The sequence below is a fragment of the Parasteatoda tepidariorum genome, chromosome 2 (genome assembly GCF_982258835.1).
Source record: "Parasteatoda tepidariorum strain Cologne lab strain chromosome 2, Ptep-v5.0, whole genome shotgun sequence".
Taxonomy (NCBI): Eukaryota; Metazoa; Arthropoda; class Arachnida; order Araneae; family Theridiidae; genus Parasteatoda; species Parasteatoda tepidariorum.
In genome coordinates, this window is record NC_141756.1 from 15,918,197 (window position 1) to 15,936,780 (window position 18,584).

Below are 18,584 nucleotides of genomic sequence, written 5' to 3' on the forward strand. Positions count from 1 at the left end.
AAATTTTTAAATAATCTTCCGTTTGAATTAAATTTTACCTTTTTTTTTTCTCGTTGCATCGATGGTATTTCGTAAGAGCCCAACAATTTATGGAGAAGTGATTTCTATCGGCTTCCTTTTGAGCGAGTTTCTCATTAATTTCTTCTAAGTTTTATTAAATACCCCAATTTCTATGTCTTGATATTTTTTTATACTTTATTTTAATTGCATTAAAGGCTACGCTTTTTTCTACTTACTGCTCCCCAATCTTTGGAGCCCTATAATTTAATTCTTCTAAATAAATTAGAAATTTAAACATTGTTCGCAATTTCATTTGTGTTTTCTAAACAAAATGAGTGAAAATGAATTTTCGTAAATATGCCGAATGGTCAAGTTTGGAAATGTTTCGGGCGCCCCTGCATCATGTAAATTATTTCAAATATTAAGTAGTAGTATTATCTATAGATAAATCAGGTGCCTACAAAGACTTCTGCCTATTAATCCTTGGATGGTATTTTATTTCCACCCCCATTGGGGGCATTCACCTATATGCAGGGCTGGAAGTTCAAAATATAAAAATCAAGGAAAATATAGGAGCAATTTGTAATACCAACCTGGATTCGCAGACGCAGATATAAAATTGGTAATAGTTTTAGTAGTTCCTGTACTTAAGTGAAAAAAAATTTTTTTTTTAAAAACTCAGATTTTTTTTAAAAGTTACGCAATTTTTTTTTAATACAAAGAAAGAAGAGAAAATAGTCTAAATATGAAAAATCGTTAAGTAGTAGCAAAATACGAGGAATCTCTTGTGAAAAACAGTATGATATAGTGATGAGGAGGGAGTAGAGAAATAAGAACTCTTTATTTATTTCTTACATATCGAATGCTCTTATGCCATCAAATCAAGGGTAATTGTCTCTAATACTGAAAGTAGATTAATATCGTACTTGGCGAGCTATAAAGACTTTGTCGTTCATTTTGTTATTTACTTTGTTTCATGGTATATAACATAATTTTTGAATTTAAAATTTCTTCAATTCTTTTTTAGATCAATAATATTTTTTCTTCCTGGTAACTTTAACAAGAATTTAGAAAAAAAATCACAAAAAATTCAGGATATTTATTGATATGCTTAATAATTAAAGACACTTTCTTTTTTTTAAGGAAATCAAGGAGTTTATGGACAACTTTGAGCGCTGTATATGTCACTCAAAGCAGTGGCCAGATCTACCACTCATCACAGACTGAGACTCACCGAGAATCCCAACATCCTCAATCGCAAGATTAAAGACTCATCACTATAAAGGCATGAAGATCCATCCTGATGAAACAAGATCTTACATACAGAAAAACTGTCACGAAACGAAATACAAACACTTACACAAAAACATATCGCTCATGGGCTGCAATAGTGGCACAACTAAAAAAACACGCGTTTTGGACTAAGAACAGGTGCAAATATGAAAATACACATTCTTTTCAGCAGCAATACTAGCACAACTCATAATTCAACTTGAAGGTAATCTTTGTTTAAGCAAACTAAAGCATTTCCCTCAGCAATGAAAACTTTAAATCCACTTATCTCAAAACATGATTTTTTTTAGTGGTGTCGCCATTGCAGCCCGTGAGCGATATATTTGATTGCCCAGCTTTCCCCCCAAAGAGCACTTAAGCTTAATCTAATTCTTTTAATCATTGCCACAACCGCAGTTGTTGCCACCTTTCATGGAGAGTCTAGTGTTGTTGCTTTTTTTTCTTCTTTTTTTGCTAAATCCGTGGACATTAGAACAAATATTAGGAACTATCAATCACACAAAATTTAATATTTTACATTTCTACTAAACCAATCCAAATACTGCCAGGAAATTAGTGCTATTGTTGCTTATCCTCTTAATCTGACATACGTCAGATAAACTCCAGGACACAGTTGACCACAAGAAAATCCACAACAAAAAGAGGATCTGATTTAAGAACCTCCTCAGAAAGTCCAAGGCAAACCAGAATATGTTTCGGTGAAGCTGGTCGAACACAGCATTTTTTGCAAGTAAGGAAGATCGTTCTGTCTCCTTCAAAAGTACACTTAAGATGACCACTTGCAAATCTGGCCAAACAGTCTGGGTTCTTCGGTCGCATTTTATGTCCAGCAAGGTACCAGGGGATGTCCTAATATATCTCAATGAAGAATAACTATACTTACCCTTTTATTTATAAAGAAATTTACAATATAAAAAATGACAATTTAAATATATCTTTGGACAATAATTAATATATTAATTATTGTGTGTATTTCAGTGTTATGGAAAATATATTAATTTTAGTGCTTCTTGCTTTCGTATGCCTGTTTAGGCAGAGGGGTGCGATTGTTCTTGTTTTCCAGTGGCGCCATCTATGGGCAAGAATTCAACTTCTGCCGCACTCCCGTTTATAGGGCGGACCCATTCATACATCCACAGATCGTAATTTTGACCTGCATCAGAGAACGATCGATCTCCAATCCAGTGCCCCCAAGAGGTTTTGATTTGTTATGGGAACATGGAGGACATTGCGACTTGACAGATTTAACGTGCATCAGTCACCATTTATTACACGGGGAGTCTTCGGCCGGCGGGTTTCAAACCCATAAACTCTCGGACAATTAATTTTAGGAAATTAGCGTTTTATAGATGATTAAAACAAATTAGAACAAACCCTAGCGCTTTTGGCTTGAAACAACAAACAAATTTAGGGAGTCAAGTTGAGAGTATAAGATAAATTTGTAATGTAATGATAAATTTGCAATGTATTACAAACTAATTTGAAAAAAAACATGCTACAAACAAACATAAATTCTATAGATAGTTTTTTTATTTTTCTTCCATAAATACAACAAATGTATACATATATTTACAAATTCTGTAAAGATGAAAAAGAAATTTTCAGGAACATTTCTTTTAAATATTCATCAGAAATTAATTCAGGTATTTTGAGCATAAGTTATTCACCCGATAATAATGTATTAATATTATTGAATCAATGACAAAACCATGCAAGATTTAATCCTAAAAATTTTCATTTAATTGCTAATGCTAATAATTATGAAATTAGAAATATTATATATATAGTTGCATTTATTTCTACAAGAATAATAGTTATAAGTACACTGAGATATTCTTTGGTACAAAAAAACATTCAATTCAAAAAAACATTGCTTTTTGGCTGACATTTTTACCAATTTATTTTTTTAAGAAAAAAAGTACAATTATCTTCTGGGTACAGATGGTCTTAAAAGAGATTCAAGTTCTCGGAATGAAATCTGAGCTACTTTTAAAATAAATGCCTGCAGAGCAAATTCCAAAAGAAGTGCGCCAAATCCTTTATAAAGTCCAAATGCACCTTCTTCGTTTATAATGGTATGAAAACAATCTGATACTCCTTCATATTTAGATATAACAGGAAGAACAGCAGCACCTGTGTCTAAGTCATCAATAATTGTTCGAGTTCCTTGGAGATACAATCTGTAAAATATTTACTAAATTAATTAAATGATTGATTCAAGTTATAGTTAACAATATGTCATAACACAGGATTGCTAACCTTTGTTCTATCGATTCCCTGCAACTGAATTTATGAATACTTTTTGGTTATTAATTATTTGAATATTATTAATTAGTTATTATTGAATCAATAATGTTTCAGTTGATTACACATTATGTTCACCTAAAATCAACATTTGTACTAGAAATTGAGCTATAGAAGCAAAAAGAAAGCAAGAGTAAAAACTTAATTTTTTGCAGTAATTTAACTAATACTTGTGAAGGGAAATGACATTAATTTTAACAGGTTCATGAAATTTTTCATCTTGTTTTAATATTTTTTTTCGTTTATCTCACATTATCATCCTTTATAGTAACACTTGTAACAAAACAGTAAAATTTTAAATTTTGCCAACAATATATAAAAAAAATTAAGTAATCAGAAATAAAATTTTGGCAGATGAACCAATTTCATACAATTATTTTACTATAACTATGCACATTTTTTATAATTAAGAAACTATGTAACAATATTGCTTTAAATATAGATATGTGATATATTTTATTCATGAGGCATCTCTTAATAGTATAATATATTAACAACATAAAAGCAATTTTAAACAATGAACTTAAGATAATTAAATTAGTGTAAACGCATTAAATAAAAATTTAAAAGCATTTTTCAATAAATACACCTAATTTATAAACATAAAAAACTATTTCCTGTAAATCATGCAGTTTAAATTTATACAATTATCAATTATTTAAGCAAAAATATGACAAATTAAAATAAAACAGAATGGATGAGGATAGAAATGTATGGTTTGCTACGTTCTAATTTTTTTTTCACATAAGGTTTTGAAATCTGTAATTATAATAATTAAATTAGTGTAAATGCATTAAATAAAAATTTAAAAGCATTTTTCAATAAATACACCTAATTTATAAACATAAAAAACTATTTCCTGTAAATCATGCAGTTTAAATTTATACAATTATCAATTATTTAAGCAAAAATATGACAAATTAAAATAAAACAGAATGGAAGAGGATAGAAATGTATGGTTTGCTACGTTAAAATTTTTTTTTTTCACATAAGGTTTTGAAATCTGTAAGAAAGTTTTTCATTAGAAGGCACTGCTACCTGAGTAAAAATAAAAAACAATGTTTTCAAAATAAGCATTATTTATAGCAACAGAAAAAAATTGCTTTATGTTTTTTTCCAGTTAGCAGTGCCACCAGTTCTTGGAATCTGTAACAAATATTGAAATAATAACCTAGTTCGCTAAGTACACAAAACTATGCATTTCCATCTTCTTCCATTATTTTTTGAACTGATTTTTGAAATAGTCATTAGAGTCAGTTATTTTTTGGACACAAAACATAAATATCTATAACTGTATATTACAGTGTGAACTAATACTTTTTACAACTCTGTTGTTCAAAAATAATAAAACAATAAATTCAATACTACGTATTTATTAACCTAGTTCTATCAATTGTACAAGTCTCATTTTATTTCTTACTATACAAGCAACAGAACTTATCTGATTCACATTAGGTGTTACAGTACGTCGAAAATTAAGATTAACCCTATATATCACAGAACTAAAAAAAAAAAAAACTTATACATTTATAACTTTTAAGCTAACACTTTTTTGAATACTGAACCATAAAATTCAATCCACGACCCATTAAAAAACAAATGAGATACTTCAGACAAAAGAAAACAAAGACTTTTTACTAAAACACTTAACATACAAATATAGTTTTGTATTCATTTTTACACCTGTAGTGCTAAAATTTTCTATAAATATGCATAGTTTACATCACTGATTTAACAATTGAAAAAATAAATTTGATATGACTCTTTTAGAAAAAAATGAAAACGCTATAATAAGTTAATTATTTTCTAAAAAAAGAATTATTTTCAACAAAAAATCACTTCAGGAATCTTTGCTACTGCTGTTAGAATAAGAAACTTTCAATAACACGCTACATTTAAAGTTATCTTAAGTAAATATTTCAAAAATGTTGAATCCCTTTTAAATAGACATATACACAATTTCTAGATCGTAGACTCATAATTTTAAAATGTTACCTGTGTAATATTGTTTCCCCAGGATATAAAATTGTGCTTGCTATAAATGAACTTAAGTGAAGCATCGATAAATTCTCTAAGTAAGCAGATGTGGCACTTTGATTGGCTAAGAAATCAGCTCCCTCCTAAAAACAGACCAAACCACATGAAATTTCTGTACAGTAAAAAAAACAAAGCATTATTTAAAGTAAAAAGAATTTTAAAAATTATTTCTAAGAAACTATTCAACCTATTTAAGGAATCTTAGTAATTGAAAAATACTACTTCTTTTTCAATTAGTGCTACAATTAATTATCTGCTTAACTTAAAAAAAAAGAGGCTGTGAAAAACCATCCTTAAGTTGAGTGCATCCTAAAACAAAAATTGTGGAATAATAACACCCACAGCAGAATATGCTAAAAGATATAGCACACATGACATATTAAGCACGTCATCTGCCAAACAATCAGAAGTATTAAAAAAAAAAAAATTTTGTTTAGAATTATAATTTTTTAGAAAAGATAAAAAATTACGTTCTGAGCTAGGATTTATTTCATGGAGTCAAGTAGCTTGCTTTAAATGCAAGAATCACAGCATTTTAAAAAATTTGAAAGCAAATTATAAAAGTTTTTTTTGTTGTAAACTTGCAAGGCATTGTTCCATAAATGAATGAAGTATATTTAGTTTGGATAAAGATCATTGTCAGAGATCAATTCGATAAGATGCCAACAAAAACATTATTTTATGATCCCTTTATTGTATATGCTATCAGCGATGGAAAAAACATTAATGTATCAAGAAAACTACTTTGAAGGAAGAACTATAGTTGACAAAGATACTATGACTAAATTAGTGTCATCGATAAAAGGTAAGAAATTTTCGGCAATAAATGAGATGCTGAAATTCTTGCATAACATTAAAATTTCGGGTCAGGGTTGGGGTTTTGGACGTCCTAAACTGGTTTTGGACAGGACACGTGGGTTTTACTGTCTTAAACTGAGTAAAACTGTCCTAAACTGGGTAAAACTGTCTTAAAGTGTCCAAAACCTTGAACTTTGGTAAAAGGTAAAAATTCTATAGGTGTAACCATTGTACACATAATAATTACATGCATCAATAAATATCTCATATTTTTTATACAATTTACTATAACTTATTAAAAGAAAATAATATAATATAATAGGAAAAGGTTTATAATTTTTGAAGCTCCACAATTCATTGAACAACAAAAGTGAATACCTAATCCTTTAAATATAAATATGCTTTTAATACTGATAAATAATATTTTTGCATAAGGATAAATATGGCAATATTAAAAAATAATAATTTTTCTTAAAAAAAAAATACTAAATTTTTTCAAAAATTAACCATTAATTTTTCACTTTTTTTTTTTTAAAAAAATTTTATAATTTCTGCATTACAGCATGATAAAAAAGACATCCATTTTTAAAAAAAATTGTTTTTAAATATTAATATATTAGTTTAAATTGAAAATACAAAATAACTGAAAAATGTATTAACAGTTTTGAAGGGCATAACATCAGTTTCAGTTACTGACACTGGTGATGTATCACCACTATGCTAAACGAATTGAACATGAATGAAATAAAAGTATTCTTGAGTAGTACTATAGATAAATAAATCTGTTTATGATGAACCAAGCACTTAGTCTATTTTAACCTGTATGACAAGGCCAAACTTCAGTTATGTACTATTGAATGAGAGGACCAATTGAACTTGATTACTGATTAATCTTCCTTTGTTTAAATTGAAGAGTCAAACAATATTAATAAAACATTATACTTTTAAAAACAAATATTCTCTAGTATATTTAATTATCAATATGTTATTAGTTCTATGTTTATTTCACCTCTTAGATATTGTTCAGATAAAATTGTACATTATTTGAGAAAAAGGGTTTTGGACAGTTTAAGACAAAGGGGTTTTGGACAGGACGGTTTAAACCAAGGTTTAAACCGTGGATTAATCCATTCTGTCCTAAACTTTACCAACCCTGATTTGGGTGTATTTTTAATTAATTATTAAATGATGTCGCTTTTTGGAGAATTTTGCGATATTTCTGCCCATTTGGGAGGTGTGATCTATTACATTTTTTTTTTTAATTTTTAAATACATGGAGGTTTTCTCTTTTTGCCTGTTTTGTAATCTCCCATTGCATCTGTTTGTTTTATATTAGATAAAATTTTATGAAATGTTAGCTAATATTATTATTTAATAATAGGGTCAGTACTAAATCCAATTAAATTTGTAATTGTGTACAACAGTAACAGCTAATTACATGCAAGCAATGTGCTATTTTACATCTCAATTTTAAATGAAATCTTTGGCACAATTATCTAAGTTTGCTCACAGATAAAATGCATATATAATCTGAAGAACCTTTTTACTCATTAAAATGCTAGTTGCAGAGGTGTGAAAAAATTTTCCCTTCCCAGCTGTAGGTGTTGCCAATTTCGGATTGATGTAAACCAGCAATGACCAATCTCAGTTGCAGTTTACAAAAAATGATAAACTTGCTTCAATGAGGAAGGTCACCGCAAGGGTTATAATGAGGAATTTGTTTTCAATTAGTGAATACTTACTTTGTCTCAAACTAGAGATGTTTGCTTTCATATTCATATTGAGCAATGCAATTATTACAGTGTGGCCACAGAAGAAGAAAACCACAAGGAATCAAAAAGAGCAGAGAAAATTTATCAATAAGGAAAAAATCAGAGAACTTAATTACAATAACTAAAAGTGAGTGAAAATAAATTAGTTTAAATTTTAGGAACCTAAAAGACCCATATTTTTTCTTCTCCATAAAATTAATCTAGTAAAAAAATTTTTCACAAAAAATTACTATTTTAAACTTTATTATGAATAGTGATTTGTAATATGTTTTTGCAGAATAAACAATAACTGAAAAATTAATAATAAAATTTTTGTTACCAAGGTTACAAAAATATGGAAAAAATCAGTCCAGAAAATTCCTGAAGTAACGGTGGCCCCCTCTGCTATTTTCCCCCAAGTTAGCGTGATTGGAAAACAATTTTGCTTTATATTAATCAAAACGTTTTGTTACGTGTTTTCATCTCAATGAGGTTTGATTGTATAATTGAAAACAAAATTCAATATGAATTAATCAATATCTAAAGCCTCCTGACCATTCCAAGAGTTGGCTTGTCTTTCACCGATCTCATCCATCGCAGCAAAGAGTGGATTAGAGATGAAAGGATATAAACAGAACAACCATGCAATGCAGTCGGCCCAACTAGTTGCCACATCGGAAAGAGACGAGTGGATCGAGGAGTTCCCCATTTGAATAGTCTGCACAAACCTTCCTTCAAACAATCTAAAACACCTGGCTTTTCACTAGCGATGTCACTCTGAAAAGAAAGTAATTAAAATAACGTTAGATGCTTATTCAAAATATAAGCAAGAATATGAAATCATAAATAAAAGTTGCAAATTTGTTTTAAAAGAAACAAACTTCTTGCAAAAGTTTGGAACCCGAAATAGAAACCTTTTCAAAATTTCAATGGACGGATTTAAATTTTTTAAGAAATTCTCATGTTAAAAATAATGTAGACTAACATTAAAGTATATGCAAACAAGATTGCTTTAAAATCCGCATAGGCAGCTCTGAATTCTGAAATTATAATACTATTTTTATTCTCTTTGTGTCTTAAAGAGATTTTAACTTATAATATACTACAGACATGTGAAAAAGGAGAAAGATAAAGTATGAACTTAACACGATGCTCAATATTTGCCAATGTTATTATGCAATCCAAAGAGATCAGTCATAACTTTCATGATGTACTTTAAACTTAGTAAGAGTGACTTATCATTGCAAAACAATGAAACTCTTCAGCAAAAAATTAAACTTAAATGCCAATTTTGCAAACTAGCTATCAGTTCAGTAATACATCTAGTAATGTTATCAATACGCAAATTAGCCCACTTTTGAGGTATTTTCACCACATAATTTTATGTAAGCATATTAATAATGTTATATATGAATTTACAAAAAAATTATAAAAAAGTAACGTTCAAGTGTTTTTTCTTTTAGTTTTTGAATAGTCATTGTAAACCAAATTTCTTTTTTAACACATAGTAATAAAGAGGGAAGAGAGACTTACTTTTAATAGTGTATTACAAAAATTGTCAGAACCAAATTTTTATTACTTAAGCGTAAGTCCATAATCTTGACTAAAAATTCAAAATAATTGAGAATAAATGGTAATAGTTGGTCCCTCTGATTAAGTATGGTCTTTTAAAAAATAAAATATTTATTCCCCTTCACTTGTTGTATCAGCCTTATGACAAAAGACTAAATTTTAGACTAATAATTTGCAATGTGAAAAATAATTTGCAATGTGAAAAATTTTTTAATTTCATTCAATTAAAAATATTTAATTTTAAAAGACAAAATTTCGAAGAGTTTTTCTCTTATACTTCACATGTTGTGGATATTTGTTTGTATTTGTTTGTACTTTTTTTCTGTTTATTCATTGGAAATACATTCGTACTAGTCATTTTGAAATACTAAATTAGAAGAATTTAAATTCAATTTTGTGTAACAAATATTGCCTCTATATATTTTTAAAACAGTTATATCTTTGAAATGAATGTAAATTAATAAAGGATATTAAATAATTATCAACTGAAACTGATTAATAAATTCTTTTATTTGAACTGAATGTTATTATTTATCATTAATTGTTATGAAAGATAACAATACCCTTAAAAAATAAAATAATTTGGTGCTAAATTTTAAAATTCTAAAATAATTCTTAAAAATTAATAGCATGTTTTTAAAGATTTGTTCAAAGCAGAAAAAAAAATGAATCACCCATAATAACTTTTGATCTAATGATCAAATCTTTATACACTAGACTTCTTAATGATTAGGACTCAATCTTGAGGGTTCAAAAGATTACCTCAATTATGTTTATTGATTAACGCAGACGAAATTGAAAGTTAAGAAATCAGACAAAAACGTATTTTCACTGAATAAATATACATCTTTTTCAATAGATTACGATATTTCACCCTCAAAATATGGGCAGCCGCAACCTGGGGAATATGGTACTAACAGTTTGGTCAAGAAAAGTTTGGACCCCTTATTGCCAATTTTACTTTTTGTATATTTTACCATACTTTGAGTATTTTTTGATTGAATCGAAAAATTCTCGAAATACACAAAAAGGAAAAATAAAATTAAGGGGTCCAAACTAGTAGAACCATATTTACTTAAATGCAACTACCCCCTATAGTTTGAGGATTAGAAATCATTATCCATCGAAAAAAAATTACGTTAATTCAGATAAAATACACTTCTGTATCCGATTTCTTAACTTAAAATATTGTCTGTGCTAATCCATTAGTATATTTGAGTTAACCCATCGAACACTCAAGATTGAGTCCTAGTCATGAAGTTTAATGTATGAAGATCTGAATATTAGATGAAAAGTTATTCTGAGTGATTCCTTTGTTTTTTTCCCCCTGCACTGTATATAACAAATCTTGAAAAACATGTTCTTAATTTTTGAGCATTGTTTCAGGGTTTTAAAATTCAGAGAAAATACATTTTTATGTCTGGTTTTGTAACAATAAATATTGGTAGTACTAATCAATTAGCATATCTGAGGTTACTTTCCCGAATTATTAAGATTGAGTCCTAGTAAATGAAGATCCAATCATAACATCAAAAGTGATTCAAGGTGACTAATTTTTTTTTTTTTTTGCACTGTATTTCCTACAATTTTAATAATTTATTTATTTTTTAATTATTTACTGCTTTTGAAATACTAAGTATTTTTTGCAAAATTAATAAAATATATGAATAAATAATTAAATAAAATTGGAAATATAACTAAACGCAAAATATAAAAGGGAGCTACGTGATCTCTTAACAACGCACTATATTATCAATAAAAAAATTGTAAAAAATCACAAACTAACCTGAACGGTTTCAACAAGGCTAGAGCAGTAGAAAGGTGTAAGGATTCCATAGGTAATTCTGTAAAACAAAAATCAAATCTTCAATTTTAAAAACAAACTTATCAAAAACTTGAATAAAAATAAAGACAGCAAAAAATTTATGTATAACTAAAATAGAATGATATAAATAATACGATAAACTAAATTAAAAATATTTGATTATTAATCTTTTAAAAATCATTATTTCTTGAAATTCTTGCTTATTTCTTGAAAATTAGTTCAATTATAAAAGAAAAAGGAAGGAAAAATTTATGCACAGAAATTCTACTACTGGGACCATATTTCCCAGAAATCCGATTTAGTCGGAAAAAAAAAGATATGCTTATTCAGAAACTACGTATTTGTGTCTGATTTTGTTTCTTAAAATATCATCTGCACTTATTAATTAGCATATTTGAGGTTACCTTCTCGAGCCATTTATATTGATTCCTAGAACTTGAAAGATTCAATCATAAAATCAAAAGTTATGTAGAGTATTTCATTTTTTCCCCTTTTCTGTGCACTGTACATGATAGCAAAATTAATTGTTAATAGTAAAAAAAAACTTTTAGGAAAAAATTTAAAAAACTTATTATCTGACCATAACCTAAGAAAAAAATTTATATTATAGACTGTTTTTACCTCCGTCAAGTCAAAAACCCATTTTTTATCTTAAAATATACTATTGGTGCACTAAGCAAACACTGCAAAGTACAGTATAAAGAAGTATAAGACAGTATAAAATAAGTTATTAAAACATCAAACTATCATATTTAAAAATAATACCAAACAGTAAAAGTACTTACAATTTTAATAGAAGGTGCTGGGATAGTTGTTTAAGTGATATCCTAGATTTCACTTCTCTAAAATAACAGAATTCATTCTTAATTGTAAAATTTATAATAAGATTATAAATAAATTTTTAAAAAAAAACTCTATTGAAGTTCCAAATACAATTTATGTCAATGAAAACTTCAATGTTTTAATCACTTCATGAAGAAGAATATATCATAAGCTTAAATAACATGAAATGATTATAAAATAGATGATTTTTTTAAAAACTAATATTGAAAATTTCCTTCTTTTTTTTAAATATTGTTTGAGGCCCTTAGAAATTTGTTTAGGTTGAAATTTATGATAACATACCTTTAAAAAAGAATTTATACATTTTAAGGGGGATTGGTTTTCTGGTCAGAAGTAAATTAGAAATTGAAACAAGAATAAGTGAACTCAATATTTATTTTGCAATTTTATTCAGAATAGGAATATTTTTATACTTTGCTCATTGGAGATTTGAAATATTTGTTCTATGGAACAAGAGCAGCCAAATTAGGTCACTTTATTTCTTCAGTTACATTTATAATTGCTGAAGAATATAGTTATAAAAATAATTGTTTAAAAATTGCAATGTGACCTTTTATGAATGTTGTGTCTTCATAATAGAATGTAGATTTTTTATTATGGAAAATGTAGTTGACTAAAATATCCAGTTAGAAGATTACAATAATAATTTACTGAAGTTATTTATGCAAGTCATTATTTTTCAGTACAAAACTTAGTGCAATAAATTTATAACTATTATAAATATAGATTGATCAGTTGTCATGTTTGGTTTCTAACGTATTACGCAGGGTTTACATTACTAATTATATAGAAAAGCAGACCAAGAAGGTTAAAAAATACAAAAATGTATTTATAAAGCATTTTATCTAATGAATATCAAAACAGAAAGTTAAAATTGCATATGTTCCTCATTTGAGGATATATATTTTTCAGATTCACATTTGTGCATGTTGTTCTCATTTTGAGACTCTAAACAGTTCTTGCAGAACATGTGGTAGGCATTCAAGATAGGTAAAAGGATCTCTTTAGAAATCGATGGAGGTATCAAAATGTTTCTTAAAAACTCAAATGAAAAATTCATGAATAAGAGGATTAATTTTTAACCATATAGTTGTCACACAAATTGAAAATTTGCCAGTATTATCTCCTTTATGAATGGTTAATTGTATAATGCTAAATCAAGGCAATGCTTGCAGTTGAAATTCCTAAAGACACTTTCGGATTACAACTTCGAATTTATTTTTACTAGAGATGTAACGAATAGTGATTTGACCAAATAGCAGAATGCTGAACATTCGGTCAAAAAAGAAGTTTGGTGCAGAAGTTTGTCTGGTCACCAGGAGAAAATTTCTGAGACTTCCAAAAGCGGTCGCAAATGGAGGTGGTCGCAACATAGAGGTGGTCTTTCACTGTGGTGGTGTCTTTTAATTTGTGTCATTTAATTTGTATCATAATGTCAATGGAAAAAGAAAGAAACAATATTTTTGAGAAAAAGAGAAGAAAAATATTAACCTAGGTAAAGGTGTAATTTCTGCAATAAATGTCTCTAATGCTGCTGAGCATCCTCTTAGTATAAATATACTACTACATCCCTTCCAAAGACAAATTAAACCCTAAATAAAAATAACAGGATAAAATAAATTATTGAAAAGACAAAGAACTAAAGAATGGAAAACTTAAAATACAATATTAACTATAAAATCCAAATATTTATGGTTCATATACCTGTCTATTTTGTAATCTTATCACAACTGGAATGAACGTTAAAGGACTCAGGTGATACCTTGATGCTTTTCGGTTAACCTTGCGGGAAAAATCAATCATGAGAAAAATATATAAAATGTAAGAATATGAAAAAAGAGAATAAAAAAAGCAATAATTGCAACTCATATATAACAGAAGCAATCAGTAAAAAAAAAATAGCAAAATACGGCTGGGATTAGTATTTTAGAATACTGCTAATAATATTGGATGCAGTCAATAAATAATTAGTTACAGATTATTAAACCAAAAGTGTTGAATTCTGAAAAGTGCATTAGTTTTTGTAAAAGCAGTGGTAAAAGGGTGATAACTGATTAATGCCAGCCTAAGCATTACATTTCAGAATTCAGCAATGTGTAATTACAATTTTCAACATGTTTATATCATGCTTTATAACAAATTTGAAAGTATGATGGAATTTATTAATTAAAATAATCAAAATATTTTACAACACTAAAATAAAATTTGTGTAATTTACCTGGCATTGTCGCCTGAGTACAATGCATGGATGCGCTATCACATTGCTAATTATACCACTAGAAAAAAATAGAATTTCAGTCAGAAACATAACATTTCTAGTAATAAGACAAGTCATAGGAATAAATAAAAAAAATTGTAATAATTCATGAGGTATTTTAAAATATTTTGCAAAATTACTGTCAGTAATCAAAGTGAAAACAAAAGAAATTCAACCCTCTCCTATCTTGGTGGACCAGGGTCTTCCTTTCTCCCCGGTGTTTTCACCTTTAACCTGTCAAGCTGGGGTTGTAAGTTACCACTCATTGAAGAACTTTACATGGTGATTAATCAAGAAAAACACCAACAATAAAAGATACTGATGTATAATTGACCATCTAAATAAGTTGACCTCTAGAAAGAATTTGCTTATGCTTTATAAAAGGCGTCGAATACGCCAAAAATTGCAGATGCGACACAAAAAATAAGTTATGATGGGCCCACGACACATACTTCTCCTGCACGAATTGAAAAATAGCACACTTATAGATACATGTAAGCAAAACTAAAATACTTTTACGTTTTCAGAAATCTTTTTTCTCCTTTAATTAAAAACTGAAAGAGAAATTTACAATAATTTTCAGTAACAGTGGCATAAATAACACTCTTTCAACCACTAAGGCATGGAAGGGAGGTCCAAGGCACACATTTCAAAGAAAATAACACTATGAGTTACAGTAAAAATATTTTTTAATTCATAAAATATTTTTTAATTAATGTATAAATAATACTTCTTAATTAAACTATAAATATACTGAGTGTAAGATGGTGTGTAATTTTCTTGTATTATTAAAATAAATTTTATTCCAATTAAGAACATACAATGCTCCAGTATAGTACCTTTTCTAAAAATTTCACTCTTACATTGAAATTATGATTTTCATTATCTTAAATTAAAATGAAATTAATGATTGAAATAAAATGATAATAATGATGAATGAATAATCATTAAAATAAAATTAATGCCCCAATATCTCATCACCACACATACATATTCCTCTTCATTCCGAACTAGAGTATAGGACTTCTATCATAGCTTTCTATTCTCTTTCTATCATCTCACTCTATTTGTGGCCATATAATGTATAAGGCCTCTCTCCTTTGCAATTGTTTTCAATTTGCCTATAATCGTCCTGCACCAAGCATTTTTTAGGTACAGTAGAGAACAATTTATCCGGTATCCAGATAACCGGGAAACCAGAAAACCGTGAAAAATTTTGAACAGTTTTCCCGCCATTTTAAACTAGAACGATTATGGAAAAAAAGTGGAAATTGAACTCATCCTTGAAGTTGAGTAGAGGTAATGTAAGGAAGGAGAGAATTTTTTTCCTCGTTTACCCAGAGAAACGTCATTTCCTCCGTGACCTTGAAGGCAGGGAAGGGAGGAATGTTTTATTTTCTCCTTTAGACCGTCAATCAAGCTCAAGGGTGTGGCATGCTGATTTCGTTTTCTGTTTGATTTACGAGGGTGTGGGGAAAATGCATTGCATGCATATCAGTGAACAAAAGATGAAAGAGAAAAATATATTTATCTATTTGACATCGATTAATAAAAATAAAATCTTTTTCTTCTGAATAAATTCTTATTCTTTGGCAGTGCGGTATCATTTGCAAGTTTTTATTGATGTGGAATCACATCTGCTGTAATTGAATATTGTGTTTTTATCAACAACAAAAAAAAAAATAGGAGAATTGTTTATTAATTTAATCATAGGATTATTTTATGAAGCAGATTGCAGTTTTGTTTTTCTGATTCCACTACGCTTGATATTTTTTTCTTTTCACGATAAATTTCGCACTTAATAAATTAATTCTTTTTATTCATAAATTTTATCATTAGGTTTTTTTTTTAAAAAAAAAATTCCGTTGATCTTGCCTTGTTCGAGGTTTTAATATTTATGCTAGTGCCTTTTTTACCTATCCTTTGATATTTTTTTCTTTTCACGATAAATTTCGCACTTAATAAATTAATTCTTTTTATTCATAAATTTTATCATTAGGTTTTTTTTTAAAAAAAAAAATTCCGTTGATCTTGCCTTGTTCCAGGTTTTAATATTTATGCTAGTGCCCTTTTTACCTATCCTTTCGGTTCGGTAATTTTCAAGTGCTTTTATTTAGTTAATAAGTTTTCCTTTTATTTTATCGTTTCCCCCGTATAATTAGGTATGAAATATATTGCGTTATTTAACCATTGGTTTTGTTTATATTAGTTAATTTAGGAATTGTAATTATTTTTAAAAAATAAATACGAGAATTTTTTAATTTTTAAACTTGTTTTTCTTTTCTAAACTTGCAAATTTTTTTATTCTTTTAAATGTTATTTTTCTACTATTTTTTTTTTAAAAATTTAGGAGTACTTTTCTTTTTTCTCTTACTTTATGCATTACACTTTTTCCTTGTAATTCGGGTTCGATAAAACATCGATTAACGATACTTTTTGGTCAATCTAGAAAACCGGGAAATTCAGACATTCGGGATAGCGATGGTCTCGAGCATCCCGGATAATTGGTTCTCTACTGTATTTCTCTTTTTCTATTGCCCCGAGGGTTCCAATCAAAAACTTGTTTTACTTTAAATTTTTCAAGTTTAAGTAGAACATGACCAATCCATTTCCATTTTTTTATTCCATTTATTTTTTATTTTTACATTTTAAAAAAAAGCATACTTGTTTTCTTTTAAACTAATTAGTTTAACCTACATTACAATCCCTCAACCATTGCAATCATTTCATAAAATATATATTAGCTAAATTGGAATTTAAAATCATGTTTAAAGAATTTAAATAAATTTATCTTAATTTTGATTCATAATATTAAAAGATTTATTAGATGAACAGCATAATTATGTCCAAGAATAACATAATATAAGAAATATTAACAAAAATAATAATTCATAGGCTCAGACATGTCTAGAAGTTGATTACTAAAATGATGCAACTTACACAGATTTCGCAGCAAATAAATCAAGCAAATACACAGAAAGGAAATGAGCCTGCTTTTTTAAAAGAAATTAATATAGCTTAGAAAACTATATATTGGGATTCCCAAAGTAGGGAAATAAAATTTTATGAAATAATTTATCTGTCACGTAAACTGATGCAATAGCAATATTCATTGCAATGAGTACATTCAAAGAAGAGTTGAATGTAAACAAGAGAAAATTTTGTGTTTAAACAATTAGTTACAAATATAAACAATACTATAAAGGAAACTTAAATATTTGTTATATTATAAGGACAGATCATTAATCCTTACCTAGTTATTTCTAAGCCAAGATGAGCAAATCTCTGAACAGGATCTACAAACACAATGAACGTTATAAATAAACACTAAGTCTAATATTGAAATTTAAAACAGTAATTTATTAACTTCAAATTTTAGAAGAAGAAAAATTTCCGGATAGATTACCAGAATCAGAGTTAGTTGGAATATTGTCAGAAGGCAAAGAAGAATATTTAGCATCGATTGGAGGATAACTGTAAGATGTTGATGGACGAGACAGTGAATCATTATTAACACTCTCTTCGTCGATAGGCATCAATTCAAATGGAACCTTAGAAGACATTTTCAAATCTAATTAAATACTTTTAAAAAGAACTTTTTATCTCAGACCATCACTTCTCCTTAAATTTAAGTAAATTTTGAAGGTGAATCTATCAGAAAATCGAAAACAGCAGACAGTTTATATCATTAATGATGAGTGTTGCCAGAAGCTAACACATATTTTAGTTTTTAATCAATTTTAAGTAAAAATCTCACTAAAATTTTTAAACGTTATATTTCTCATGATTGAAAATCGTACAATATAAACAAATACATAGATAACTCATTGTTTAATAAATAATTTAACAACCTCAATTTCAGATTTAAGTTAGCACATAAGTAAATACATCTGAATAATAATGT

The 18,584-nt window shown here is 27.8% G+C and overlaps 1 protein-coding gene across 1 annotated transcript; it reads right to left on the reverse strand.

Moving 5' to 3' along the window:
• Positions 1-3,068: 3,068 nt before the first annotated feature.
• LOC107448833 (mitochondrial outer membrane protein SLC25A46) lies at positions 3,069-18,502 on the reverse strand. Its single transcript, XM_016064185.5, has 10 exons — positions 18,087-18,502; positions 17,934-17,976; positions 14,642-14,699; positions 14,128-14,205; positions 13,915-14,015; positions 12,366-12,422; positions 11,542-11,599; positions 8,739-8,960; positions 5,593-5,717; positions 3,069-3,473 (listed from the first exon to the last, which is right to left on the reverse strand). Exons 1-10 carry the CDS (start codon positions 18,241-18,243, stop codon positions 3,218-3,220), a joined length of 1,155 nt encoding a protein of 384 aa, XP_015919671.2. The 5' UTR covers positions 18,244-18,502; the 3' UTR covers positions 3,069-3,217.
• Between the last annotated feature and the right edge of the window lie 82 nt (positions 18,503-18,584).